The 24,269-nt window shown below is 38.4% G+C and overlaps 1 protein-coding gene across 1 annotated transcript in view; it reads left to right on the plus strand.

The window, feature by feature from the left end:
* LOC122174887 (ALK tyrosine kinase receptor-like) overlaps positions 1-24,269 on the plus strand; it is a 175,514-nt gene that overhangs the window by 113,776 nt on the left and 37,469 nt on the right. Inside the window, exon 4 of the mRNA XM_042862231.1 lies at positions 2,967-3,094. Coding sequence (XP_042718165.1) covers positions 2,967-3,094 — 128 coding nt within the window. The remainder of the gene's footprint in view (positions 1-2,966; positions 3,095-24,269) is intronic.

Consider the following 24,269-nt stretch of genomic DNA (forward strand, 5'->3'; position numbering starts at 1 on the left):
GTGAATCTGCCTCTTCCAGTCTTGCGTTGCAGTGAAATAAAATACCTGCTTGGCAACAGCTCTGTGAGTTAATAAAGTTTCCGTGGTAAACTATGAGAAGCCTGAGAATTTCAAACTAAAGTTATTGCGCCAGTAACTCAGAAAAGCAATTCCTAAAACTCCTGGCACATTTATCCAGAGGGTTAGCAGTAGCACAGAAATGGAAATCATTGTTGAGAGCCACTGCGTACTTGGAATTAAAATCCATCAGTCTTCTGAAACTGAGGAGAACAATTTTTGTGACATATAGATGCTTCTGTAGTTCATAACAAAAATTAGATCTATGGCTGTTTTCTATCCTATTTGTAGGGAAATTCATATCCTTAATCCTTGTAATATACCTAACTTGGGATGACATCAAAAGAAATAACGCATGCATAAAGAAGGTAGGCATTTAAGCCACTTTCAGTGCTTCATTTTATTTAATTTCAGTAAAAATGGAGTTAGCCATTGGATGAGGGGGATTGGGAAAGGAGAGGATGCTAAGCATCACCTTCTGAAGCTTCTCAAGCATAGAAGTCAAAAGAATGTGGAAAATAGAAGATTCATAAAACTTAGCCGTCTTGATGTTGGAATTGGAGGGGAGTGGAGAAAGGAACATAGTAAACCACAGGGAAAAAAAATCAAATTTCATCAGATAAGAGTTGAACAGTTAGTATTGTCAGGGCTTTTTTGCAACCCTTGCTTAGGACTTTTATTTAGGTCTTTAACATACCTGTTGGAGCTTCCTTGCCTGATGGGAATTTTGTCATATTGAACAGGGTGTAGTGACACTGCTGTGTTTCTACTGAGAAACAGAATGTGCCTACTACTGCTGGGACACAGAAAAGTCTCCTAGCTATTAGTGGTGTAGAGTTAGAGATTTTGTACTGATCCTTGCTTGTAGCAGGCACAAATAGTTGTTGGTGCAAATGGTTCAGTGAGGGAAGGACAGGGAGAGACACACACATGAATACACATAACCCAATGCATAGTAGAATGATAGGAGTTACTTGATAAGGAAACGTTTCTGTTTCAAGAGGATATTGTGAAAGAACAACAAAAAATGTGTTGCCCTGACCAATTACATGAACAAAAACCAGTATTCCTCAAAAATGCTCAATTTTGAGTCCTTGAAATCAACTTAAAGAAACACAGTAAGTTTTTGTTCTCATCTTAAAATTTGCAGCTGAAGCAATAAAAGATGTTTTGTAGTAGGCTTTATAATTACCTGTTGTCTTGTTTATCTCCAGTTACAGTATGCTAAGAGATGGGGTTTTTTGCTTGGTGCTGTTTTTTTTCATGTAACAGAAAAGAAAAATGAAGAAGTAGATTAGCAATGACTTGAATGGATTCGCAAAGAATTTCTCATCTCTGTGTTTATGGTGAGCAACCAGGCAGCAGACAAGCTGGCGTGAAATGGATGATGGTCATTCTGTAGCTGCTGAAGCTTCCTGTTGGAAGGCATCCCTTCACAAACGGTGCCATTAAGTGTTTTTACTGGCAGCCTGTGCACAGTTTAAAAAAAGAAAAGAAAAAAAAAAAAAGAAGTTAAATGGGCCAGAGAGCATTACCATTGTTATTTTATTCCTAAAAACTGTCAAATATGTCAGGTTGGAAAGGACAGAAGGATTGAGCCCAAGTCCTGGCTCCACACAGCACCGCCCAAACCTTGTGCTGAGAGTGCTGCCCCAACAAAACCCTGAGCTTCGCCACTGGGGCTGTGCCCACTGGGCAGCCTGTGCCATGCCCACTGCCCTCTGGGGCAGAGCTTTTCCCTCACCTCCAGATCCATTTCTGCAAGGCAGCTCTCCAGCTGCTCTCATCCCTCAGCCTGTACATATGTCCAGGGCTACCCCATCCCACGTACAGAATCTGGCACTGCTCTTTTTAAACTTGTGCATTTGGTGACTGCATAGCTTTCTGATGTGTCTAGATCTTCTGTCTCCCCATGTTCAGTTAGGTGAGTAACCCTGTCATAAAAGTAGATCAAGTTGGTTAAACAGGACTTCGCCTTCATGAACCCGCACTGGCTGTGACCTTTGACTGCAATATCTTTCAGGCGTTTTTCAGTATCTCCTAGAATAATCTTTTCTATAGCATTACCAGGCACTGAAGTGAGACTGACAGGCAGATAAGCGTTACAGCACATTCAGGAAAAGACAGATATTTACTACCTGTATTTAGACATGTCTTACTGGGCACAAGAGTAGTCAGATGTTAAGTCAGAGGTGATGTGTATGAATTGGTAACTGAGCATCTAGGTGCAGTTCTTGTGCTATCTGGCAAGATGTCTCAGATGGAGCTGCAGAACCAGCTGATTAGGCACTAGAAAATGGATATTGAAGAAAGCAAACAAATTCTGTCCTCTCACATCTCAGAGAGTAAATTAAGCTAGGAGAAATTGTATGTTTTAGTTGCCGTGCTTCCTGTCACCTGTACCAGCAGTGCAGTGCAAGCCTTTGAGACTGATTCATATCCTGAGTCCGACTGTAACAGCCTTTGCCAGCAAGGAGCAGGGGAAGTGATGCTTAGGGGGGGGTATGCACATGTGCTACAGATTTCACAGCTTGCTGTGCAAAGAAAGTTAAGCTTCCTTAAAGCAGCAGGTGACATTTGCAAGAAGTTCAGGAGCAACGCATGACAGAACACCCACTATTTAGCTGGGGTTTCCACATTTAGCTTTTTGGAAATCTTGGTGCTTAGAAGCTTGGTTTTGCAAAATCCCTGGGAGGGGAGTCCCTGACTGAGCAGCACTGTGAGAGGATGGTGGTGGGGCTACAGTATGAATATACTTGTGTATATCTATATACACAAGTATATATACTTGTGTATATTCATACTATAAACATGTGGAGCTGTTTCTCTGGAGGCTTTTGCCTCTGTAAAGTAACCTTTCTTATTGCTTTTCTCCTTTGTTATTTCCTCTCGCTGCATGATGAGAGCAGATGGGTGCTGCTTCAAAGAAGAGTTGGACATATAGAGAAACCATTTCGGATCTCATTGGAGTACATTGCTAATGGGAACAAGAGCATAGCAGCTGTGGATTCCTTTGCAATGAAGAACTGCACTACAGGTAATGTACCTTATTTTACTGTTTCTGTCTTACAACGTTTTTTGGTGTCTTTTTTGGAGAGGACCATAATTTCTGGCTGTTAAAGAACCTTCACGGAATTAAAGTTTGTCAGATCAGTCATTTAAACAAAAGGTAGGATACCTTCCAGGGAATAGTTTTGCTGATGTTGTATTAGAAGTTCTTAACCTCTTGAAAGAACCAAGACATTTTTTTTCCTGTTTTGGAAAGAAATCCTAGAGAAATTCCATTTTGGAAAGCACAGATGAGTACTCTTCCTGGCTTGCCAGATGTATATCCTGACAACTCCAGTTTCTGCAGCGGAAGATAGAACAGATGAGTGGTGCCTAGAAAGATATCTTGTAAGCCATCTTATGGATGTTCCTGGTAATAATTTGAGTCATTTTTTTTTTTTTTTTTTTTTTTTTAAACAACTACCATGAACTTGGCTTTATAAAATGCATGTTTTGTTGGAAATGTTCCAAAGCAGTTCTTGCAGAGTTACCCCTAAAAGAGCTCAATACAGGGCATGAAATTTTAGTAATGGACAACCTTAATGGGAGTTACCTTTTTAAATACAAGCTTAGTTATCAATTTAAGTATGTAAATTTAGTGCTTTGTGTCAGAAGCACCTGCGTTTTAGTTCTGCCATCTTTATGGAGCTTGTGAATCATACTGAAATCTTTAGGTGGCGTGTCAGTGAAGAATGTTATTACTTTTAGCACTTAACACATTACTTTTTGTCATTTTTATTTACTTGGAATACTGCAGAGCTACATGTCCTCCTTTTCAGCCTTCTAGAACAGGGAAACTTGTTGGAGAGTATATGCGGTTTTGGTTATTTACTTTGCTCTTCACAATGGCAGGTTGTATTAAGAGGTTTATTGAACTGTCCATACATAAAGATGATCTCTAGGCTCCAACAGTGAATGCTTGACTTTGTGCTGGAAGTGCAAGGCAAATTCAGATAGAATGCACCTGCTTTTCTGCTTACATATGAAACACATCTTGATATCTCTGTGAGGATGAAAATGACGTGTTGCAACTCTACAAAACAAAGTAAATAGGACAGAAATCGTTGAAATCCATAGTGTTTGGGAATATGTTGCAATGAGCTATGGGAGATGTTCAGCTGCTGTGAAAGTACATAGATTTTTTGCTAGGGAATGCCTGAAGGAGAGCCATCAGTGATGGTTAGGTGAAAGACCAGCACTGTTTGCTGAGTGAAAGATTAATGTTTTAGTGAGACTTCTGTTAGAAGCTCACACCAATACAGGACACACAATCACAGAATCACAAAATATCATTCCCAGTGGGGAAGTAGGACTTGTGGGTTGAGATAAAACTATTTGCTAAGACAGAGAAAAGGGAAAGAATAATTGTCATGACAAATGTGTGTGTGTGTGTGTGTATGTGTATATATATATATATATATATATATTTCCTGTAGATCCACTTTAAGTACTGGAAGGCATATGTAAGGTCTCCTTGGAACCACCTCTAGAGTAAATACATCCAACTCTCTCAGCCAATTTTCATAGGAGAAATACTTCATTCCTCAGAGCTGAACTCGATGCTCCAGGTGGATTCTCACAAGAGCAGAGGGGGAGAATTGCTGCCTTAGATCACTTAGATACACTTCTTCTGATGCAGCCCGGGCTATAATTGACTCTCTGTGCTGCAAGAGCATTTTGACAGCTCATATTCAGTTTTTCGTCTAGCAGTACTCTCCAAACCTTTCTCTACGGGAGAAGCAGCAGTTCTGAAGATGACGGAATTCAGTTGCTGAGGCTGTTAAAGTCTATTGTGAGCACAGGAGGATGAAATGTCCTTTTTTATCTACAGATTTCTAGCAGTTGGCTGTTCTTCTACTCTGTTTACAGCACAAGGTATATAAATTATACCACTAGAAAATAAACACACATTATTTTTTCCGTTAGCTGAAACTGTTCAATGTTATGCGTGCAAGTAAATATGTAGTACTGTGCACACTTATTAGAAAGGAAGTAGTAATGGGCAAGCAAGGTGGCACCTGAGGCTTGGGAAATAGGGAAAGCTGTGTGAAAAGATTCATCTGCATCTAATTTTTCTTTGGCTGTTTGAGGCTCTAGGCAGTTTAGGTAATAGGATACCTTAATGCCACTGAAGAGTCTAAAACATGCCTGATTTGGGGAAAGAAACACCTGAGAAATAGTAATAACCCTTCAGCCTGACTTTACTAAGCCTTTTAAAGACCTGTATACAGTTTAAAAACAAATTAAGGGGCATTTTCTTAGGAAATTAGGCTGCTATTTCCATGGTTGAGTATGGATTTGAATCTAAATTAGATGCAATAGGGGCATGAGTAAGGTGGAGGTTTGGGGTTGGAGTTTGCTTTAGAACATGGAGAATTCCATTTTGTGAATTCTTTTGTCAAGGAAAAAATAGGACTTTTGCATCTGAAGTGAAAAAAATAGAAGTGTATTTGGAATGAAAATTAACAAATTAAAATTCTGGTGCTGATCCTGAAGCTTTTTATATTTCTAAAGTCAAAAATTCATCTAGCTAAAAAATATTGATTAGAAATAGATTTCTACCTAATTCTCTGTGCTTCCCTTTCTTTTTCATTCAACAGATTAGAAAATCAAAGTGATTTGTTACTTGAATATCTTCACATTATCCAATTCCTATATACAATCAGTCTTGATCAGGTTAGGCTGATAGGAAAAATGAAAACCCATGCAAATTGATAGATTTTATTTCATTGTTGGTTTTAATGCTCAGGATGAACAGTAAAAGTGCTTGGTGCATCTCTTGCCATTGCTGTATATCATCACTGCTGTTATGTTCATGCACTCCATCAAGGCTCTTGGATATTTTAGCATCTTACCTGGATTCACGATTTTAATACTTTGTTTGTTTGTTTATTTAAACAGAAAGTTTTCCTGTGGCATGGGATAAGATTTTGGTTAGGAAACTCCTATTATCAATAAAAATGCTGCTTGAAATTACACAGGTTTGGGATCAGGCCAATTAACAGGTAGCATTGCCCTTGGTCCTACATCCAATTGACTTTCAATTACTGTCTTAAGCAGGTTGTGCTTGTCAGTGTCTAAAACCTAAACTACTGATTGTCTAATTTTCTTTCTTACAACTTACTATTTAAATAAGTGCAGTAATCCATGGGTGGTTTGGGGGGATGGAAATCAGGGAAGAAATATACCTACTTAATGTAAGTTACAAATTTGTTCCTTCTACAAGTAAAATAATTGGTACAGTGGCATTTGATAGTTGATGGTAATTTCTAGTAATAAAAATAGAGCTAATTTCCTAAGTAATGTATCGACTTATTAATGATATTTAATGGGTTTCTTTCTATTTTTATTGCTGTTGTAAATTAATTAGTTTGCTAACTTATTTCCAAAAGTCTTAATTAAAGTACTTAATAGTAAGCACAAGTAAATTACAAGACATTGTTTTACTTAGCAGCGCTTGATTTACCAATTCTAAGTAACTTTTTAAGTAAGGAGTATGAAGTTCAAATGCTTCTAGAATGTGTTAAAGGTTTAATGATGCTCTGAGGCTGTTAAAGTGGTTATTTCAGACACTCACTACGTCCAAGAGAAAGCACTTAGCTATAAGGTTTTCATGCTTAGTAGGCAACATAAAAAACGTATTTATTTTGAAGTGGGGAGAGAATGTGTGGTGTTGATTTCTTAAATTAATGCTTCTGTCCATTCAGCAATAGCTTTTTCAGGAGATACTAAAAGTACATAGAAATACACTCATTACCTTTGGGTGCTGGTAAGTAGTTCTGTAATGATCCTCTAGCTGTAACGCTCATGCAAATTTCTGAAAGTTGAAGTTAAGGTTATATAAAAGCAAAAGCATTGATCCAAAGCAAAGCAATTGTCAAAAGAGAGAGGTTTTGGAGACATAGAGGTAATTTTACTTGGAAAAAAAATTTACTTGGAAAAGAGATAGTGAGGGAAGAGTAAAGATTGCAGGCTTGAAACATGTGTGAAGAACTATGATTTTTCCATGATTCTTTTTGATAAACAGTCTAGCAACAGACTTATTAATTGACTTAGTAGATCAATACGTGTTTCTTTTTTCAAACAAGATTGCTTATGCATCTAAATCACTAGTAAAATTAATAATGTATTTATGAATTCATATAGTAACTGAATGTTTATCATTTTCCCATGTATACTTGCTTTCTGCATTTTGTCTTATAAATTAATTGTCAGGATGTTGTGGTTAGCTGAACTGAGGGAGATACCAGATTTTGGAAAGAGAACCTTTCCAAAATGAGTTCCTAATGCTTTCTACTGGAATACTACTTAGAAAAGTTAACCTCTTCTAGACCAAAGAAATAGTATTATAGAATCATCAAGTATGAAGAATACTTTCAAAATCAAGTACACCTATTAACCTGACCTAACATGTCCCATTGCTAAACCATGTCCCCTTGCCATGACACACAGCTAACTTAGATATTAATAATTCATATTTTTGTATAGTCTTTAAATAAGTAAAACTCAGTAAAATTTGTAAGATGTTTGCAGAAAATTTATGAGACAACTAAATTATGAATAGTTATTTCCTTAATTGTAATTAAGGGACCTGTACTTGCAGGGGGAACCCAACATGTAATTTTCTTTGGTTCCACCACTACTGAGAATAGTAAACAAAACAGTGAGCACAGTCAGCATGGGTCCATTGTTACAAAAACTGAAAAGCAGACATTAAAAAACATAGTGCTTCATTTCAGAAGTAGCAGTCTCTATTTGAGGCTCAAGATCAACATTTATCATAATGACCAACATGTACCATCTTTACTAATTACATGGATGGTGCAATTGTGTGCGCCCTCAGCAAGATTGCTGATGATACTAAGCTGAGTGGTGCAGTTGATACAGTAGAAGGAAGGGATGCCATCCAAAGTGACCTGGATGAGCTTGAGAAGCGGGCCCATGGAACCTAATGAGATTCAGCAGGTGTTGCACTTTGGGTTGAAGCAGTTGCAAATATGTATACAGACTTGAAAAAGAATTCACTGAGAGCAGGCCTGTGGGGAGGGACTTGGGGGTGCTGGTGGACAAAAAGCTTGACATGAGACTGCAGTGTGCGCTTGTGAACAGTATCCTGGGCTGCAACAGAGGAGAGGAGTGGTCGGCAGGGTGAGGGAGGTGATTGTCCCCCTGTACTCTGGCTTTGAACTAAAAGAGGGATGATTTAGATTAGATTTTAGAAGGAAATTTTTTACTTGAAGTGGTGAGGCACTGGCACAGGCTGCCCAGAGAAGCTGTTGGTTCCTCATCCCTGGAGACGTTCAAGGCCAGGTTGGATGGAGCCCTGGGCAGCCTGAAAGGTGGTCTGTGGCGGCCCTGCCCACAGCAGGGAGTTGGAACTGGATGGGATTTAATGTCCCTTCCAGGATGAGCCATTCTATGATTCTGTGGTTCCATAATACTAACGTGACCTACCCATCTCATTTTTGTGAAACTGGAGAAGTGTCTTTGATGTTAATGTTGCAGTTAAGGAACTCAACAACACAAGGAATAGATCCAGAGTAAAATGAAGTCAATGGGAATTATTCCATGTGTTTGACTTAAGTCCTGAGCATCCCTCATTTTTTAAAGAAATAAATAAAAATAAAGCAGATTGGCTGCATTTTTCTTGAGAGGCCTATGCTATTTATGCAGTTTGACTGAGCTTGTTTTCCTTTGGACCTAATATCACTAAGTAGACATTTGGAAAATACATACTAAGATGAAAGTATTTGTCTCCAATTGCATTGGCAACCACCTTCTTCCCCATTCACCTCTTCCCCCCATAAATTGGATTATTCTGACTTCAAGCTGTGTACAAAAAATACCTCTACCCTGGTAGCATTTTAATTCCTTAGGGATCTCATGTTGGAGGAAAAATACTGATTTACAGATGAGTGTAGTGGCTGTAGTGAAATTAAATCATATGAAGTTAATTCCAAAGTGATAATTATTTCACTTGTGGGTTTGTGCCCATTTAAGTAAAATAGTCTGAAGCAATTGTTTTGGGCCTCATCTTTTGTTTCATTTTCTATTTTCATCTTTTTGAAATTCAGTTATAGTATCTAGAAATAAAAAGTAAAGTGATTTAAGTCTTACTCTGCCTTATATAGGAGCGATATTAATTATATTAGTAGAGTAGATTCTGACAGTAATGAATCAGTGATTATGCATCTCTATTGCTGACTGCTAGTACCTACTTATTGTAGAACCACATTTAGACAGTTATGATTACGGTAAGTAATTTAATGTGTTTAAAACATCAGTTTACCTGCCAAAGAGAGAAAGATGAACCTGAATGTCTAAAGGATTTGATTTGCATAGGTCTGTCATGCCACCGTGTTGGCGAATGAGAATTAGGGTTGTGTTGTTTTTCTCAGTAATCTGTTTGTGTATTTCTTTTTCCAAGATGAGGAAGAAGGTATAAAGAAATGTTTTAAATGGTGTCATAACGCTCATGAAACAGGTGTTTAAAATTTGTGTTCATATAGAAGGTTGGAATTTGACACAGAAAGGCTGAACATGGATGTTTCTTACACAGTTACTGTCTTAACCAGAGTGGGCAGGTTCCACTAATTCAAAATGTTAGGTGATTTGAGTTAGGAAACAATATCAAGAAATCTCAACCTGCAAAATTCAGATCTTTAATTATTCAAAGAGAAGGGCCTGTTCTTATGAGATACTGGGAGCTGCTTGAGAGATGCTGTAAATCCGTCAGTGCCTCCTACAAATGTTGGCAGTTGTGGGTACTAAGTACTTTTTAACACCTTGAAGAATTGGCCAATACATTATCTTTTTAATGATGTATATGATTTTTATCCTGACCTTCTCCCTTAATTAAGGCTTATTTCAACAGAGGAGCCATTGATTCAGCGGAGGAAAATGAACTCGGTAATCTGCTTTCCCCAAATTGAACTTTTTTTTAAATTACTATTAATTGCTGCCACTTAGTTCTTGTGATGTTTTAATTGCTTGGATTTATTGAAACAATCATAGGATTCACAGTGCTCACCTGAGAAATTAGGACAACTATGATTTATGGGTGACCCAATGATTTTAAACCAGTGTTTTTCCAAATTCAAAGATTTCTACGAGGCAATCTATTGTGCAAGTAGATTATAGTCTATTTCTCCCTTTCTCTTTCTTTAATAAACTCCTTTATTTTCAAAGGACTGCTAGGTTGTAACAGAAGGCATGCCAACCCTGATTTTGCTTGAAGTAAAGGGTAGGTTTGCTTAGGGTTTTGTTTTAAATAGATTTATAAAAATTTCTGCCAGCTTTGCAATCATAGAATGCTTTGGGTTGGAATGATGTAGTTCCAACTCCCTGCTATAGGCAGGGACACGTCCCTCTAGATCAGGTTGCTCAAAGCCGAATCCAGCCTGGCCTTGAATGCCTCCAAAGTGGGGGCATTCATAACCTTGCTGTGCAACATGTTACAGTGTCTCGTCACCCTCACAGCAAAGAATTTCTTCTTAATGTCAAATCTAATTCTACACTCATCCAATTTAAAACCATCTCCCCTTATACCCGTCAGTACCTGCCCTTACAAAAAAAAAATCCTTCCCCAGCTTTCCCGTAATCTCTATTCAGGTAATAGAAAACTGCTATATAAGGTCCCCCTTTTCTTTAGACTGAAGAGTCCCAGCTCTCTCAGCCTGTCCTCATAGGGTAGGTGCTCCAGCCCTCTTGGTCATCTTCATGGCTCTCCTTGGGCCCTATTCCAACAGCTCCACGTCCTTCTTGTGTTGGGGGCTCCAGAACTGGACACAGTACTCCAAGTGGGGTCTCACAAGAGTAGAGCAGAAGGGCAGAATCACATCCCTCAACCTGATGGTCACGCTTCTCTTGACACAGCCCAGGACATGGTTGGCCTTCTGGGCTGCAAGTGCACATTGCTGGCTCGTGTTGAGGCTTTCATCAACTGACACTTCCAAATTCTTCTCCTCAGAGCAGCTCTCTAGCCATTCTCCGCCCAGTCTGTATTTGTGCTTGGGATTGCCCTGACCCACATGCAGGATCTTGCACGTGGCGTTGTTGAACTTTATGAGATTGGCATGGGCCCACCTCTCAAGTCTCTTCAGGTACCTCTGGATGGCATCCCTTCCCTCTAGTGTACCAACTGCTCTACTCAGCCTGGTGTCATCTGTAAACTTGCTGAAGGTGTATTCAATCCTACTGTCCATGTTGGCTATGAAGATGTTAAATAGCACCAATCCCTGAGGATCCAGTCACTCATCACTAGTCTCCACTTGGACACTGAGCCATTGATCTCAACTCTGAGTGTGACTATCCAGCCAATTCCTTATCCAGTGAATGGTCTATCCATCAAATTCATTTTTCTCTAATTTAGTGATGGAGGTATTGTGTGGGACAATATCAAGTGCTGTGTACAAATCCAGGTAGATTACATCAGTTGCTCTTCCTTCATCCACTGTCATCGTAACTCTGTGATAAAAGACCACCAAGTTTGTCAGGCACAGTTTGCCCATGGTGAAGCCATCTTGGTTACCACCAGGTAGCTCATCTTTATTTTTCATATGCCTTCAGAGGATCTGCTCCATGATCTTGCCAGGCACAGAGGCGAGACTGGCTGGCCTATAGTTTCCTGAATTTTCTAGGAAAGGTTATGGTTTGATCAGGATGCTTAAAGATAGCTACACAACTTGATTCATTTACTGAAGAATTGTGGTGCTCTTTGAGAAGAGATGATCAGCAGCAGGGAGATTCAGGAAATCAGAACAGAAAAGAGAGATGATCAGGTGAGAAGGAATTGAACTAAGAGAACAAAAGAATAAGCAAGATGGGAAGAGCTGAGGAAAGGAAAGCTGATTGTAAACCAGTAATGCTAAAAACAAATGACACATTGTCAGGCAGGAAGAACTGGGCTAGATGGTGGAAACAATTAAAGACTTTGCCAGTTCTAAAGTGATTGGGAAAAACAATCTAATTAATAAGTAGAGCGGTCAAATTTGATCAGTTAATCAACCAGGCTGGACTAACTAGATAGATAATATATTGAACAGGGAGAGAAACCAAGTGAGACTGAGGGAATTCAGCATACTGTGAAAATTGATTAAATGAAAAATAAATAAATAAATTTAAAAAATTAAAAAAAAAAAATTAAAATGATCATATGCAGAAATAAATGCATAGGGTGTTCAGGTGGAAGTTAGTTTTTTCTGTGGCTCACTGGGGGCACTGGTGAACAAAATTAGTTTTGGAGGGTGAAGAACAAGAATGAGAAGATGATGGGACAAGGAGAAAAGATTGTCTCTATGTGTGGTACCAGACTGTAGAAGGCAAGGTCACGTCAGCAACAAGAACCTTATTTTTAAAGGTCTGCATGAGTATTACATGCCAGTGCTGAATTCTAAGGTACCACTGCCCTGTAGTGATGCAGTGCATATAGAATTGAAGGGCAGGGTAACTCCTCCACTTTCTGTACTACAGTGAAATGTTCTTTAGATTTTGGTTCAGGGCACTTCTACACCTCAGGGTTTATCTTCTGAAGTATTTGTATTCAGCTTGTTTTCTCTGTCTGCAAGGTCTCATTACTTACCTGCCCCAGCCTTGTTAAAATAACCTACCTGTCTCTTCTCTTCTCTTGTTCAAAACCTTTCTCTTTCTGCCTCAGGGAGTCCTGCTTCCTTTGTGCAGCTGTTCTATTTCTGCATGGGTTACTTCAACCAGCTTTCTTAGCAAACCAATTGCTGTACCAAGCCACAGGGATGTTGTTTAATAGTTTGGGGCTGTATCTAGTGTGAGAGAGATGTGACACATTGGTTAGCAGTGATTGATACAGTGAAGCAGGCACTCTGTGTTAGAACAACTGAAGCTAAAAAGTCCTATCCTTGTAATTTCAAATCAAATTCATAACATGTAACTAGAAAAGCCAGCTGACCAAAAAAAAAAAAAAAAAAAAAAAAACCAACAAAAAAAAACCAGATGCAACAAGTGATTTTTTTTTTTCTTGAAAATGTAACAATCTATAATTGAGGAGTGAAGTTTTCTGAAGAGAACTGCGTGCCCCTTCAACAAAGGACACTTCTTTATGCTGTATTTGGAAACTCAAACCAGTAGCTGCACATCTGAATCTGGGTCAGTTCATTAAATTCATGCGTTGTGATCCTTTACTTTGAAGTGATGGAAAAAGTTGGGGAAAGAGAGAACTTTCAAAAGCTGCCAAGTGACTTAGGAGCACAAATTAATGGGAACTACGCTCCTTAGTCCCCCAGGAGTTTTCAAAAATCCCATCATTATTGAATTGCACTGAGGCATGCCTTCCACCTGTGAGGATGAGAAAGGAAAGACTATACGCAGTGGAGGCAGTTTTAAGGAGTATCTCTGTAAATGAAGCATACATTGCTTTTATGAATTGAGCCTTTGAAAGCCCTGGTACTAAGGCATATTGATCGAGAGGTCAAACACAGATGGAGAGATCTTAAATTACCAGTTAGGTTTTATTACATAAAAGAGATTCGAAGAACGCTTCCCCTCCTGCTTTAAATAAGTGCCAACTGAAGTGCAGAAGTTTTGTACCACTGGGAGATTGCAAGCACTTAAATGAGTCAGCTGGATTCTGGGTCTCATTCCAGGCTGAAGTGTATTGTCTATGGGGCATGACTGATGGAGTAGCAGCAAATTCATAAGCAAAACAAGGTTTGGAAATGTTTTCCAGATGTACAAGGAAATATAATTTAGTCAGCTCTTACAGAGAAATTTGTCATGTTGTTCTGAAAATGATGGAAGTGTTGGATTTTTTAATTTATTATAAATCTGAACAAAGCAACTACTATGATACCTTTAAACTTTGAAGGTAAGAGGCAATTGATCCACTCTTGTGAGATAGTAGATTGTGACACACTGGGATCTGAGCTGTTTTGGTTGTTTGTTTGTTTTGGTTTTTTTTTTTAGCCACAATCTGAAGTAGATGATTTTGCATAGATTACAGCACTGAATATTCTGTGCACTTAAGCCTAAATTACAAACTATGACTGGTTTTTTAAGATGTCCCTTAGAGCTGTAAGCAACACTGATGTAAGTTCAGCATGGTGGTATATGGTGCAAAAAAAGAATGAATATAAAACCAAAGAAGTTCTAATATTTCTGTAATACTCTCAATGTTTATGTTAACTTACAGAGTGTGTCATTTACTCTTTATGTACCTCATGCAGTAACAATGGAAATAAGTTGATACCAAAGAAACCAAAATGAAGAAAGAGCTATCACTGTAAGCTCAGAAACACTAATTGTGAAGTTTTGGCAGTAGTGTTAACTCATCAGGCACTTCTATGGTACACATCAGTGACAAAACAGAAGTGACTAGAATGTCTAAAGAAATGCCAAGTGGCTCAGACAGCGAAGTACCTGAGGTATTTGCTGCATGTAAACAACTTCATGAAGTAAAGAAAGTGAAGTGAGTAACTCTGAAGTTACTTGGGTAGATCTTTTGTTAGTAAGTTGTTAAGATTGCTCATTGGTCATTGTTGGAGCTTTGATTGCATTGGTTGAAGGTCTGCGCCTGTGTATTTATCATAGCTTTTGGGAAAAAGGAGAAACCTAAGAAATTTGATAGGAACAATGCTGTTTTGAATTTCTTGTTGTCATTGCTTGTTTCTTCACAGCTAATGGGAGAGTTTGGTTTACATTATAGCTGGCATTGTTTTTCTTGGTAAAGGATGCTAGAGCTGATGCTCAGTGTTTGTAGTTACGCATATCCCTGTAAAGTTACATTTTTAAAAAGTTAGATTGCAAAATTCATTTTGTACCAAGGGTATTTTCTAAAAGTATAGATTGCAACTAATCAAGACAAATGAGAAATGCAAAATAATAATTTCTTGGTGTGTTATAAAAACGTTCCACTTCAGAACATGTTTAATCTGCTTTTTGCTTGGAGTGCTTTAGTGTGGTCCTCCCTGCTTACACTGTTTGTCTTCAGTTTTCCTCTAATTTTATCTTAACAGCATCTCCAACTTGCTCTGCTCCCAGGTGAAATCAAGCAATTTCTCTCATTTGGGCAAGCCTATTCCTTTATTTTTCCCTTCAGTCATAAAACATTCCTACCTATCTAATCTCATCATGCAACTGTTAGGGCAATTATTACTGCATCATAAGTGTACATTATAGTATAGTCTTCATCTTATTTGTTGATTTGTAGAATGTCATCTAGTTTGTGGCTTCATGTAGCTCACCATAAATTATAATAAATGTACTTCTACTTGCTTCTTCTGTTCCTAGCAGTTACAGTTATCAGCAGTGTCTTAAGAGTAATAGCAACCAGAACATTCTCTCTAGTTCAAATTATTTTTTGGCATTCGAAGAGTACATTCCTTTCCTGTACCAGTAGGGTAATTATCATGTCATGACCAGGCAGGATGCCACCAAATGAAAGTCAGTTTTGCAAATTTACTCTTCTTGCATTGTAACCCTACAGTGATACTGTTCTGCCAATGCTACAGAGGAGTTTGTTACTATTCCTTCTATTCCTATTGCTGTGCCTTCTCACACCAGTACTCACAGGTGTCTCCAGTCTGTGTGTTACACTGAGATTGCACATACTTAGTGCAAACAGAAAGACAAGTTGCAATAGTTGAGTAAAAATGAGCAAAACCCTTTGGCAAGAGGCACCGTGAGTGAGTAGTAGATTAGTCAGCCCCTGGGATGGAATCAGATGGGTGGAAATGGAAACTATTTTAAACAGCCCTTCTATCGATCTTAGAAATGAGAGTGAAGCAGTGAACAGAATCAGGCCATTAGTAGCTATAACAATAACAAGCAATTTACTGGAGCATCTGTAACAAATGTAAATAGAAGTACTTGGCTGATGAAACAGGAAGGAGTAGCCTTGCTGTCAGCTTTGAGTTTTTAGTTAATGCTAGGCATTGCTTAAGCTATAATTGTGTTGGTATAATTGAGAGCTGTCACTGGGGCCTCCCCTTTAGAAAATTGCACTCATTTTGAAAGTTACTTGGGCAGAGAGGCTGGTCATGGCAGACTTTTACACAGTGCCAAAAGTTCATAAAGAAAGCATAGAAAAAGCAATGAATTTGTCCCCCCAACCTTTGGCTAATTTTTGGTCTAAATTTTTTTGATGTTGGCTGCTTTGAACAAAGCCAGAAAATATTTTCAGCAGAGATCAAAAAGTGCTCTCCTTGACTTCCATTTGCAAAGCTTATTCCTAAGCAGTTCAATCTAGACCATAACTGTATGGTCAGGGAATGAAGTTTGTATGTTAAACCAGTCATCTAATTCACAACATCACAGGATTCCATCTCTCTATGCAAGATTTAGTTCAGACATTCAGATGCTTTGTTGTATTATGTTAGACAAGATGGTATTCATCTTTTGTGACTTTAGGTATCTGGAAGTTAGGTGTCATGTCAAAGCTAATCTCTCGGGTCTATCTGCAATCAGCAGAGAGAAAAAGAGATACTTCAGAGAGCAATTCATTCTACCTTTAGCATCATAGCACCATCAGTGTCAGAAAAGGTACAATGCTTTGCTTGAATTGTAGCCTGGAATTTCTAACAGCACACCTAAAAGAACACCGATTCTTTACTTTTGAATGAATTGTGTCAGGTAATGAATCTTTAACAAATGGATTTTCCTCAAAGCTCACTGCTTAGTATGCTAGATAGATCTTTTTGTAGTAATTATTGTACAGCAGTTTATTCAAAGTCTCTTAGGATAAACCCCGAAAAAGCTAAACGGCTGTTGTGTGCAAGACTAACAGTGCTATCCAGGAATACTGTGTAATACTGGCATTACTAGTAAAAGCATTGGCAAGATGCTTCCAGTCATAGCTAGAATCCTCTTTAGGCTTAAAAAACCCAACTAATAAAATAAAATTAAATTAAAAAGACCAGCTGTCCTGGGAAGCCTGTGTATATTACAAATATAGAGCCAGAAATCAAACTTGGGCTTTTAACTGCAGTACACTCTATAGATATTTTATGAATGGGTCTGGAATAGCAGGTATATTTCTGAACAGAACAGTCACGCAGAAGAGCATGCAGATCCAGAAGCAGCTTGTTGTAAGTAAATTGGTTCTCTTAGAACCAGAGCCACACCAAAAGACTTCTGATGGAATCCTGTAGATCATTCTGCTTCTCTGTGTCTGTATAAAATCACTGACATAGAAGCTTTGATTTTTGTTTGACACATTCCTTTATGAGAAACCTCACACTCAAGGGTTTTTAAAAAATCTGCCCAAATTGAGTTGCATTTGGACACTGGATCCCTTGCCTTTTTCCCATAGAGTGGTAATAGAAGATCCATGTTATTTTTTTTCAATCACTTCTTTGCCCCTAGGTGCAGTTCCCTCTCTTGCACTATCTTGCTTGCTTTTCTTACCCTTGTGAATGAATGACTGTGTGACTTCCGTTTAAGCAGAAGTGGTAACTCAACCCCTTAATAATGGCTTAAATGTTACTTCTAAATGAGGTTAAGATCTGTATTATGTGAAGTATTTGTCTTGAACCATAATCCTTCTGACTTCTTTATGGATATCTGGTTACACTCAGGAGTTAGTCATTTCAAATCCGTTTCTCTGAGATCACCAAGTTCTAGCCTAAATTTCAACTGACAAGATATCTTTGGCATAATATACCATTAGGGGTCATGTCAGGGAATTAATATTTCATTACATTTGTGTTATTCATGTGTCTAGTTTACTAGGAAAAATCTGAAACAAAAACTTCTGGATATAAAATTGTAGCAAGTTCCTGTGTTCATTTGTTTGTATGCTTATTATGTTTTCATAATTTAAAATACTCTCTGAGAAATCCACTATGATTTCCTGTATGCACTCGTTTTAAATCTCCATCTTGATTTAAAGAAAGGTCCCTCTTGTGCATTTCTTGTGTGGAGTCAGAATTTTCTCTGGATATGAGGACAACTGCAGCTGTTTGGTTTGTTTTACCATTCTCCTAGTTGTAGAAAAAGATCTGAGCTGAGTATTTTAAATGAAGACCAAGCTGTGCTAACAAATCTCAAAGCTGTTAAGATAATGATAGTTAGAAGTCTGATGTTCTTCAGTATGCTCACTTTTAAAAACAAAGGGAAAAATAGTCCTCCATAAATTGCCTTGAAAGGAAAAATAACAATATTATTACGTATTAGAACTATTCTGTGTAATAGAATGGCATCTTTGTAATAGTGACTAGTGCACAGCCTCTGAGGTGCACCTCTGCCTTGTTGCAGCACCGTTTCATGGCCTTGCTCCTCTAGTCCGTAAGCAAGCAAGAAGAGTATGTAAGACATTTAAATGCTGCCCAGATTGCTGCTGTCATGTGAAGATTGGGCAGGTTAACATAAAATCCTTGAGTTGGTAAGAGCTGTTGTTCTGGACTCCCTTGTCATAAATAAGCTAGGGAGCACATGGCTCTTCCCTTGGGGGCTGGAAAGGAAAGCAGTCCTTAATAGATGTAGGCAATAATCTGTCCTGCCAGGGCAGCTGGAGATGTGTGTCTGCCTGTAACCAAAAGGGACTTACCTATACAACAGGTACAAGTAACTCCAAGTTCTTGTTACAGTCAAGTTTAACTCATTAGCATTGAAAATGATGAGCTGAAGTTCTAAAGCTAGAACCCTGCACTGCTTGAGATTTGTAGAGGGAAGTATCTTCATTTCGTGAATTTGAAAGAAGTTGGGGTCTGTTGACTGAACACCTGCAGAATACTGAGAGGGACTACGCCTTGCTTCTAGTAATTGGGCCAAATATTTTAGGTTTCAGGCCTCTTCTGTGACATTCCTTCCTGCAATTTCTAAAAGCAGCAGATCTGTATTGTACAAAGTATCAAAGCAGAGCTTGAAGATGGGAGTTCTTGAGAGCACCTTTTTGGAGAAATATGTCACATTTATAAAGCATACCTCTGCCTTCAAATACACGTCCATTAAAAAGCTTGGATTCAGATGCTGGTAGGTTTCTATTACAGTTTTCCACCACAATAAGAAGCAATTTTCACTTGAATTTTGGAAATCTGAGCAGTTATATTAGTACCAGACACTCCACTGTTAATCTGGAAATTATTCTGCTCTAAAATTGAAAGTCTCTGTTCATAATCTCATTTTAAGACTGTAATAGATACTCAGTGCTTCACCTACAGAAAATTAACAACTTAGCATCAAAAGTTGACACCATCTATATATTGCTGAGTGAAGTTAGTGATTTACATCATTGCATGTAAGATTTGTTATTACCCAATTTACTGCATTAATCAGCGAATGCCAAACTAGTTTGCAGATTGCATGTAGATCACTTTAATCTGTCACCTTAATTGTCAGTGAAATTTTTAATGTTGAGTTTTGCATTAACTATTTTCCGTACTGGTACTCAGGGAAAAAGCAATTGCAGCATAATATGCCCTCAGTGCTCATGTGAAGCAGTGTGAAGCATCAGTGGTCATTTTTCACTACAGTGCAAATTTGAGGTTGCTGGTAATACCTGTATTTTGCTAGGATTTGCATTTTAAATATTTGCCAAATGGAGAGCGTGTTTTCAATTATGTCAGTGCTAACCTAGTTTACATGGTTAAAAATAATAATAATAATCGTCTCACTGGGTGCAGCATCTGAATGATTAGATTTCAGGGGACAGGACCAAGCTCAAATGACCCAGGGCTTCCTCAGGCAGATGCTGTGATAGCACGTGGTAATGATTCCAGCACTTCTGCCACCCTGAGGACTTGTGAATAGCATTTACTGATACTCTCAGTACAGCCTTCCACTTGAGAGCCTCTGTATGTTACAAAAGGGGTGGGCAGCATCTCTGTCTTTATTCTAGCTTTGTTAAGAATGTAATTTCGGTGAGATGAAACTGTTCAAATTTCTGGTAAAATTTACTAAGTGTTTTGACTGAAAAATTAGAAACGATAAGAGAAGCTATACATTTTAATACCACTTCGTTTTAAAAATATTGATTTAATATCCAAAATAAAGCAATTTTTGAGCATTTCTAAAACCAAAACTAAGCAATATCTTAGTCTAGTGGTTGGAGACCCTGCACATAACAGGGGAGTTGAAACTAGATGATCATTGTGGTCCTTTTCAACCCAGGCCTTTCCATGATTGAGTATTTATTTTTCCATGTCAAGTGAGATCTTTTGAACTCATGATTAGAAAACGTTTTTCTTATTCAACGGTTACTTTCATTTTAGATAAGCTCTTAAAAATGATATGTTCTTCTGTGCAAGAAAAAGTACACTGTTCATATAGCTCTACTTCTGAACAATAAGGAGACCACGTAATCCCAACAAGATTTATTTCTTTCTGGTGCAGGCAATGAAATGGAAGCTTGAGGAAGTGAAGCGACATCCCCAAGGTCATAGCCTAGGAGCCAATTTAAGAGTAATGGTCAGATTCTGTATTTGATAGGCAGCATTTTTGAAGGTGGCTTGGCTTGCAAAAAAGGCTCCTACACACCCAAATGGAATGGTAGTTTGAAACCCCTCAAAAAAAAAAAAAAAATTGATAGCTGTGTTTTGACTGTTTGTGTACAGTTCTTGGTTATTTGATTCTTTTTTCCTTTCTTGCATATTGCAAAAAGAATGCTAAGCTTTTTATTTCTGAGGATACGCTCCATGGTTGAAGTGGTAACTTAGTCATAATCTACCTGGAAGAGGCTTAATGACTGCTGTAATACACCTTTCAATTGACAAAGACTAACGTGTCCCTAGACCTTTCCAGCAGAATTGTCATTGGATTAAAGTGGAGAGAGGACTAAAACGGAAGTAGGATGAATGAGTTCTTGCAGCATGGAGAAAGTGTCAGCTGCTATTGCTGGTACTGAAGCTTCTACACATATAGAGGGCTGTTAATCTGGATTTGCCACCTTGTTTTTACCAACTCTTGGTTTGCTTAGTCTTCCTACTCTTCTGCTGAAAATATTTCAGAGACTGCAGGGACTGTTATCCATAAAGACCTGGCTGCTATGAATGCAGAGCCCTCTGACCTTCTTGACTGTGTTACTGCCTGTTGGGCAGTGAATCATTGATTATTTTTTTTTAATCCATTTTAGATGCTAGAGTAAGGCTCTTCTGTCATCTTTGTGATAACAGGGAAAGACTGTTTCATATTATATTACTAACTAAAAAGCAGTGGTAATTACATGTCAAATGGAAAGAAGAGAATTGTAGAAGTAGGGTTGAGAGCCTTTATTGCAATTACTACTGCTTAAGAGTCCTGTTGCTGTTCAAGAAGTCCTTGCTATGGAGGCATGGCATGTTTTTTCCTGACAAGTGCAGATTCCAGAGTAGTTCACTTTGTTGGTGTTATTTCACTAAACTTTGAGTGTTGATTCCCTATGTGTTAAAAGTTATGTCCTAGTGCTGCAGTGGTCAGAATAATTGTATGGTGACATTCATTATTACTGCCTCTCCATCCCACTAAAGGAAGGCCCCAGGAGGGCTGAAAGTCAGGTATTTTAACTGCTCTCTTTGTAAATACACACACATATATCTATATATATCAGGTGTGTGACACCTTTGCACTCAGTATAAGGTAAGACACCGTGGAGGTGACTATGTGCAGCTGAAGGTGAATGTTCAGAACAAACTGCAGACCAAAGTGAAAAAAAACCAAAAAGAATTTATGTCCCCTAAGATGACTGACCTCACAAAGATGACCACTTACATAATCAATGAATATACATATGTTATAATTACGAAATGTACAGGAAAGTTAGGCTAAGTAAGATTATTGCAACAGGAAGATAATAAATAAAAAATGCTTACTAGTGTTGTAGGCTCACAATATTCTCCATGAGGAGTGATCTCCAGGAAGAGATCCTTCCTCAGTAACAGTCAGCACTTAAATCTGGGATCTAGGAGAGGTGCAGCCAGGCTCCACCCCTTCTGGTAGCACAGGTGAATTGCCTTCACCTGTGTTCCCATGGCTGACTCATTGCTCGCCTCAGGTGGTCAATCAGAAGTTCAGGCTGTGATTTAGCAGTTTCCATACACCACTGCTCAGAAGTAACACTTCATGAAATGCATACAAAATCTACTGTTAACCATTATTTGGTCTCTTAAATTCATACATCAAGACTAAATTATTTTTTAAGTTTAGATGCGTGTAAAATACCTTTTAGGTCTCACCTAGTCAACTTGATGGCCAGAAGGAATTTGATGAGAAATATGCAAATGGCTATCAGTTTTCAGTAGTTGTGTAAAATCCTCTGAGAGTTGTTGAATTGCGTGGTTTACTTACTGAAGGACAAAGATCTTAAGAAAACCTGGAGACACGTTACCAGAAGACATGTTCTATCTACTTGATCTATCTGTACACATAGCAATAATTTTATTAAAATTCATGTTAGTGTATTATTATTATTTTTAAAGCTGCTTAATATTTACCTAGCATTTTCACCATGGCTAGCAACCTATAGGCATCTCATCCTCAGGGCATAGTAATTCTGAGTAATAGTATTGGTCAACTCTTACTACTCTCTCTGCACCTCATTATGTGTTTGGGAAAAAACTCTTGCATGGAGAGCATTAACTAAGGTGTGTTTCAGCATGCTACAAGACAGCAGGGAGAGTGCCTGAAACCCAGGTGGTTGTCTTAGAATTGCAGTGTCATCTTGTGTTTTTCACTGATGTCTTCGGTGTGTATTGCTTATATGGAGCCCATCACTGCATTATTCTGTGGGTCATTTTGTTCTTGTTTTCTATAATCTTTCCTGATTCATAAGTCTTCCACATGTTTATGGGTTAGCAGATAGCCTCTGGTAGAGCCATAGATTCCAGAAAGGAGTTCTTCTTCAGGCTCTGTTTGATGTCCAGTGCCACTGACCTTCAACAGCTTTGCTCCTGGGATAATTTCACTGAAGTTTAGCAAGGCTTGAAGCACAGCCTAGCACACAAGAGTAAGGAACTGCTTCTTCTCCATCCTATTGGACTTCAAAGCACTGAAGTGTAGGCAGTCTTCAGTGCACTCAACTGGAAAAGTCACCAATGAATCATAGCATCCACCAACTTACTGACGTTCAAGGACATGTTGAGATAGGATAACACTGCACTGATGTCCTTTTACTTGCATAGAACTGAAAGCTGGATTGCCTCTATCCACATTAGGTCCCCATTTGGGAAATCTCTTATGAGTGGCCAGTGTTATTGCTCTCCCTCACAGCAAGTGCTTGTGTGCAATTACATTCTGCTTATACTTTGAGTTTTTGAGCTATTGCTTCTCTGGTTTTGAACAAAGTGGAAATTATCTCCTTGACAACAATTTGCTGCACTTGTACAATTGCAGAGTCAGAGGGGTTGGCACAGTGAAGAGTGCTGTGACATAAAACTTTCTTCTCTGGCAAGCTTCTGCTTCTACCTGTAGTAATTATTGATTTCCTATTATGGAGCCCCTGCTTTGCACAGAAGAGCATTTGGCTGTGATATTAGTGTGCATCACTGCACCCTGCTGAAAGGATCCACATAAGCATGTTTGTGATTGTGTAGATTTGCAATATTCCACTCGTCTCCCCCAGCAACTGGTCTGCAGTAAGGCTATAAACCTTAATTTAATACTGCTGACAGCTAGAGGAGAGGTGCTATTTTGAACAGTTATAGAAGCAAAATTACATTTTAGAAATGAAAAATATTTCTTTTTAAATCTAAAGTGATGTTTGAACACAGCAAGGGTCATCATACTTCTATGTGTTTTTCATGACAAGGAAGACTGCTGTACCTGTTTACTTCTTTGGCAGTGCCTTAGAGATTGCTGAGATGTGACTGTTGCAGAGTTCAGTTCTTGATGATCCAAACAGTCTTCTCCACTCTCTTATTTCTTTTGCTTTTTTCTTGCATTTGGGAAACTTCAGTGCAACAGCTAGAGGCTGAATGGGAATCAGTTAGTCTGGCTTTGGCACTTCACAGCCTCATTTCATTATATGAAACTGGTTGCTGCCTTAGTTTCATCATCTTTAAAATTTTATTAATGTTTTACTCAATGTAGTGCTTTGGAAACCAAATCCATTATTGGGTTGTTCCTGGAACCGGGGAGTCTCAACGGGCAAAGGTAAACCTTAATAATTCAAGTGGATTTGAACCTAGCCTTCTGGGAAGAAAAACACTGCATGTGTTTTGTACTGCATTAATTCAAAACCCAAAAAAGTATGCACTATTTTTGTGTCCTATTTTAGTGGCTCATTT

The sequence above is a fragment of the Lagopus leucura genome, unplaced genomic scaffold, assembly GCF_019238085.1.
Source record: "Lagopus leucura isolate 7727_CA_CO unplaced genomic scaffold, USGS_WTPT01 Super-Scaffold_73, whole genome shotgun sequence".
Lineage (NCBI taxonomy): Eukaryota > Metazoa > Chordata > Aves > Galliformes > Phasianidae > Lagopus > Lagopus leucura.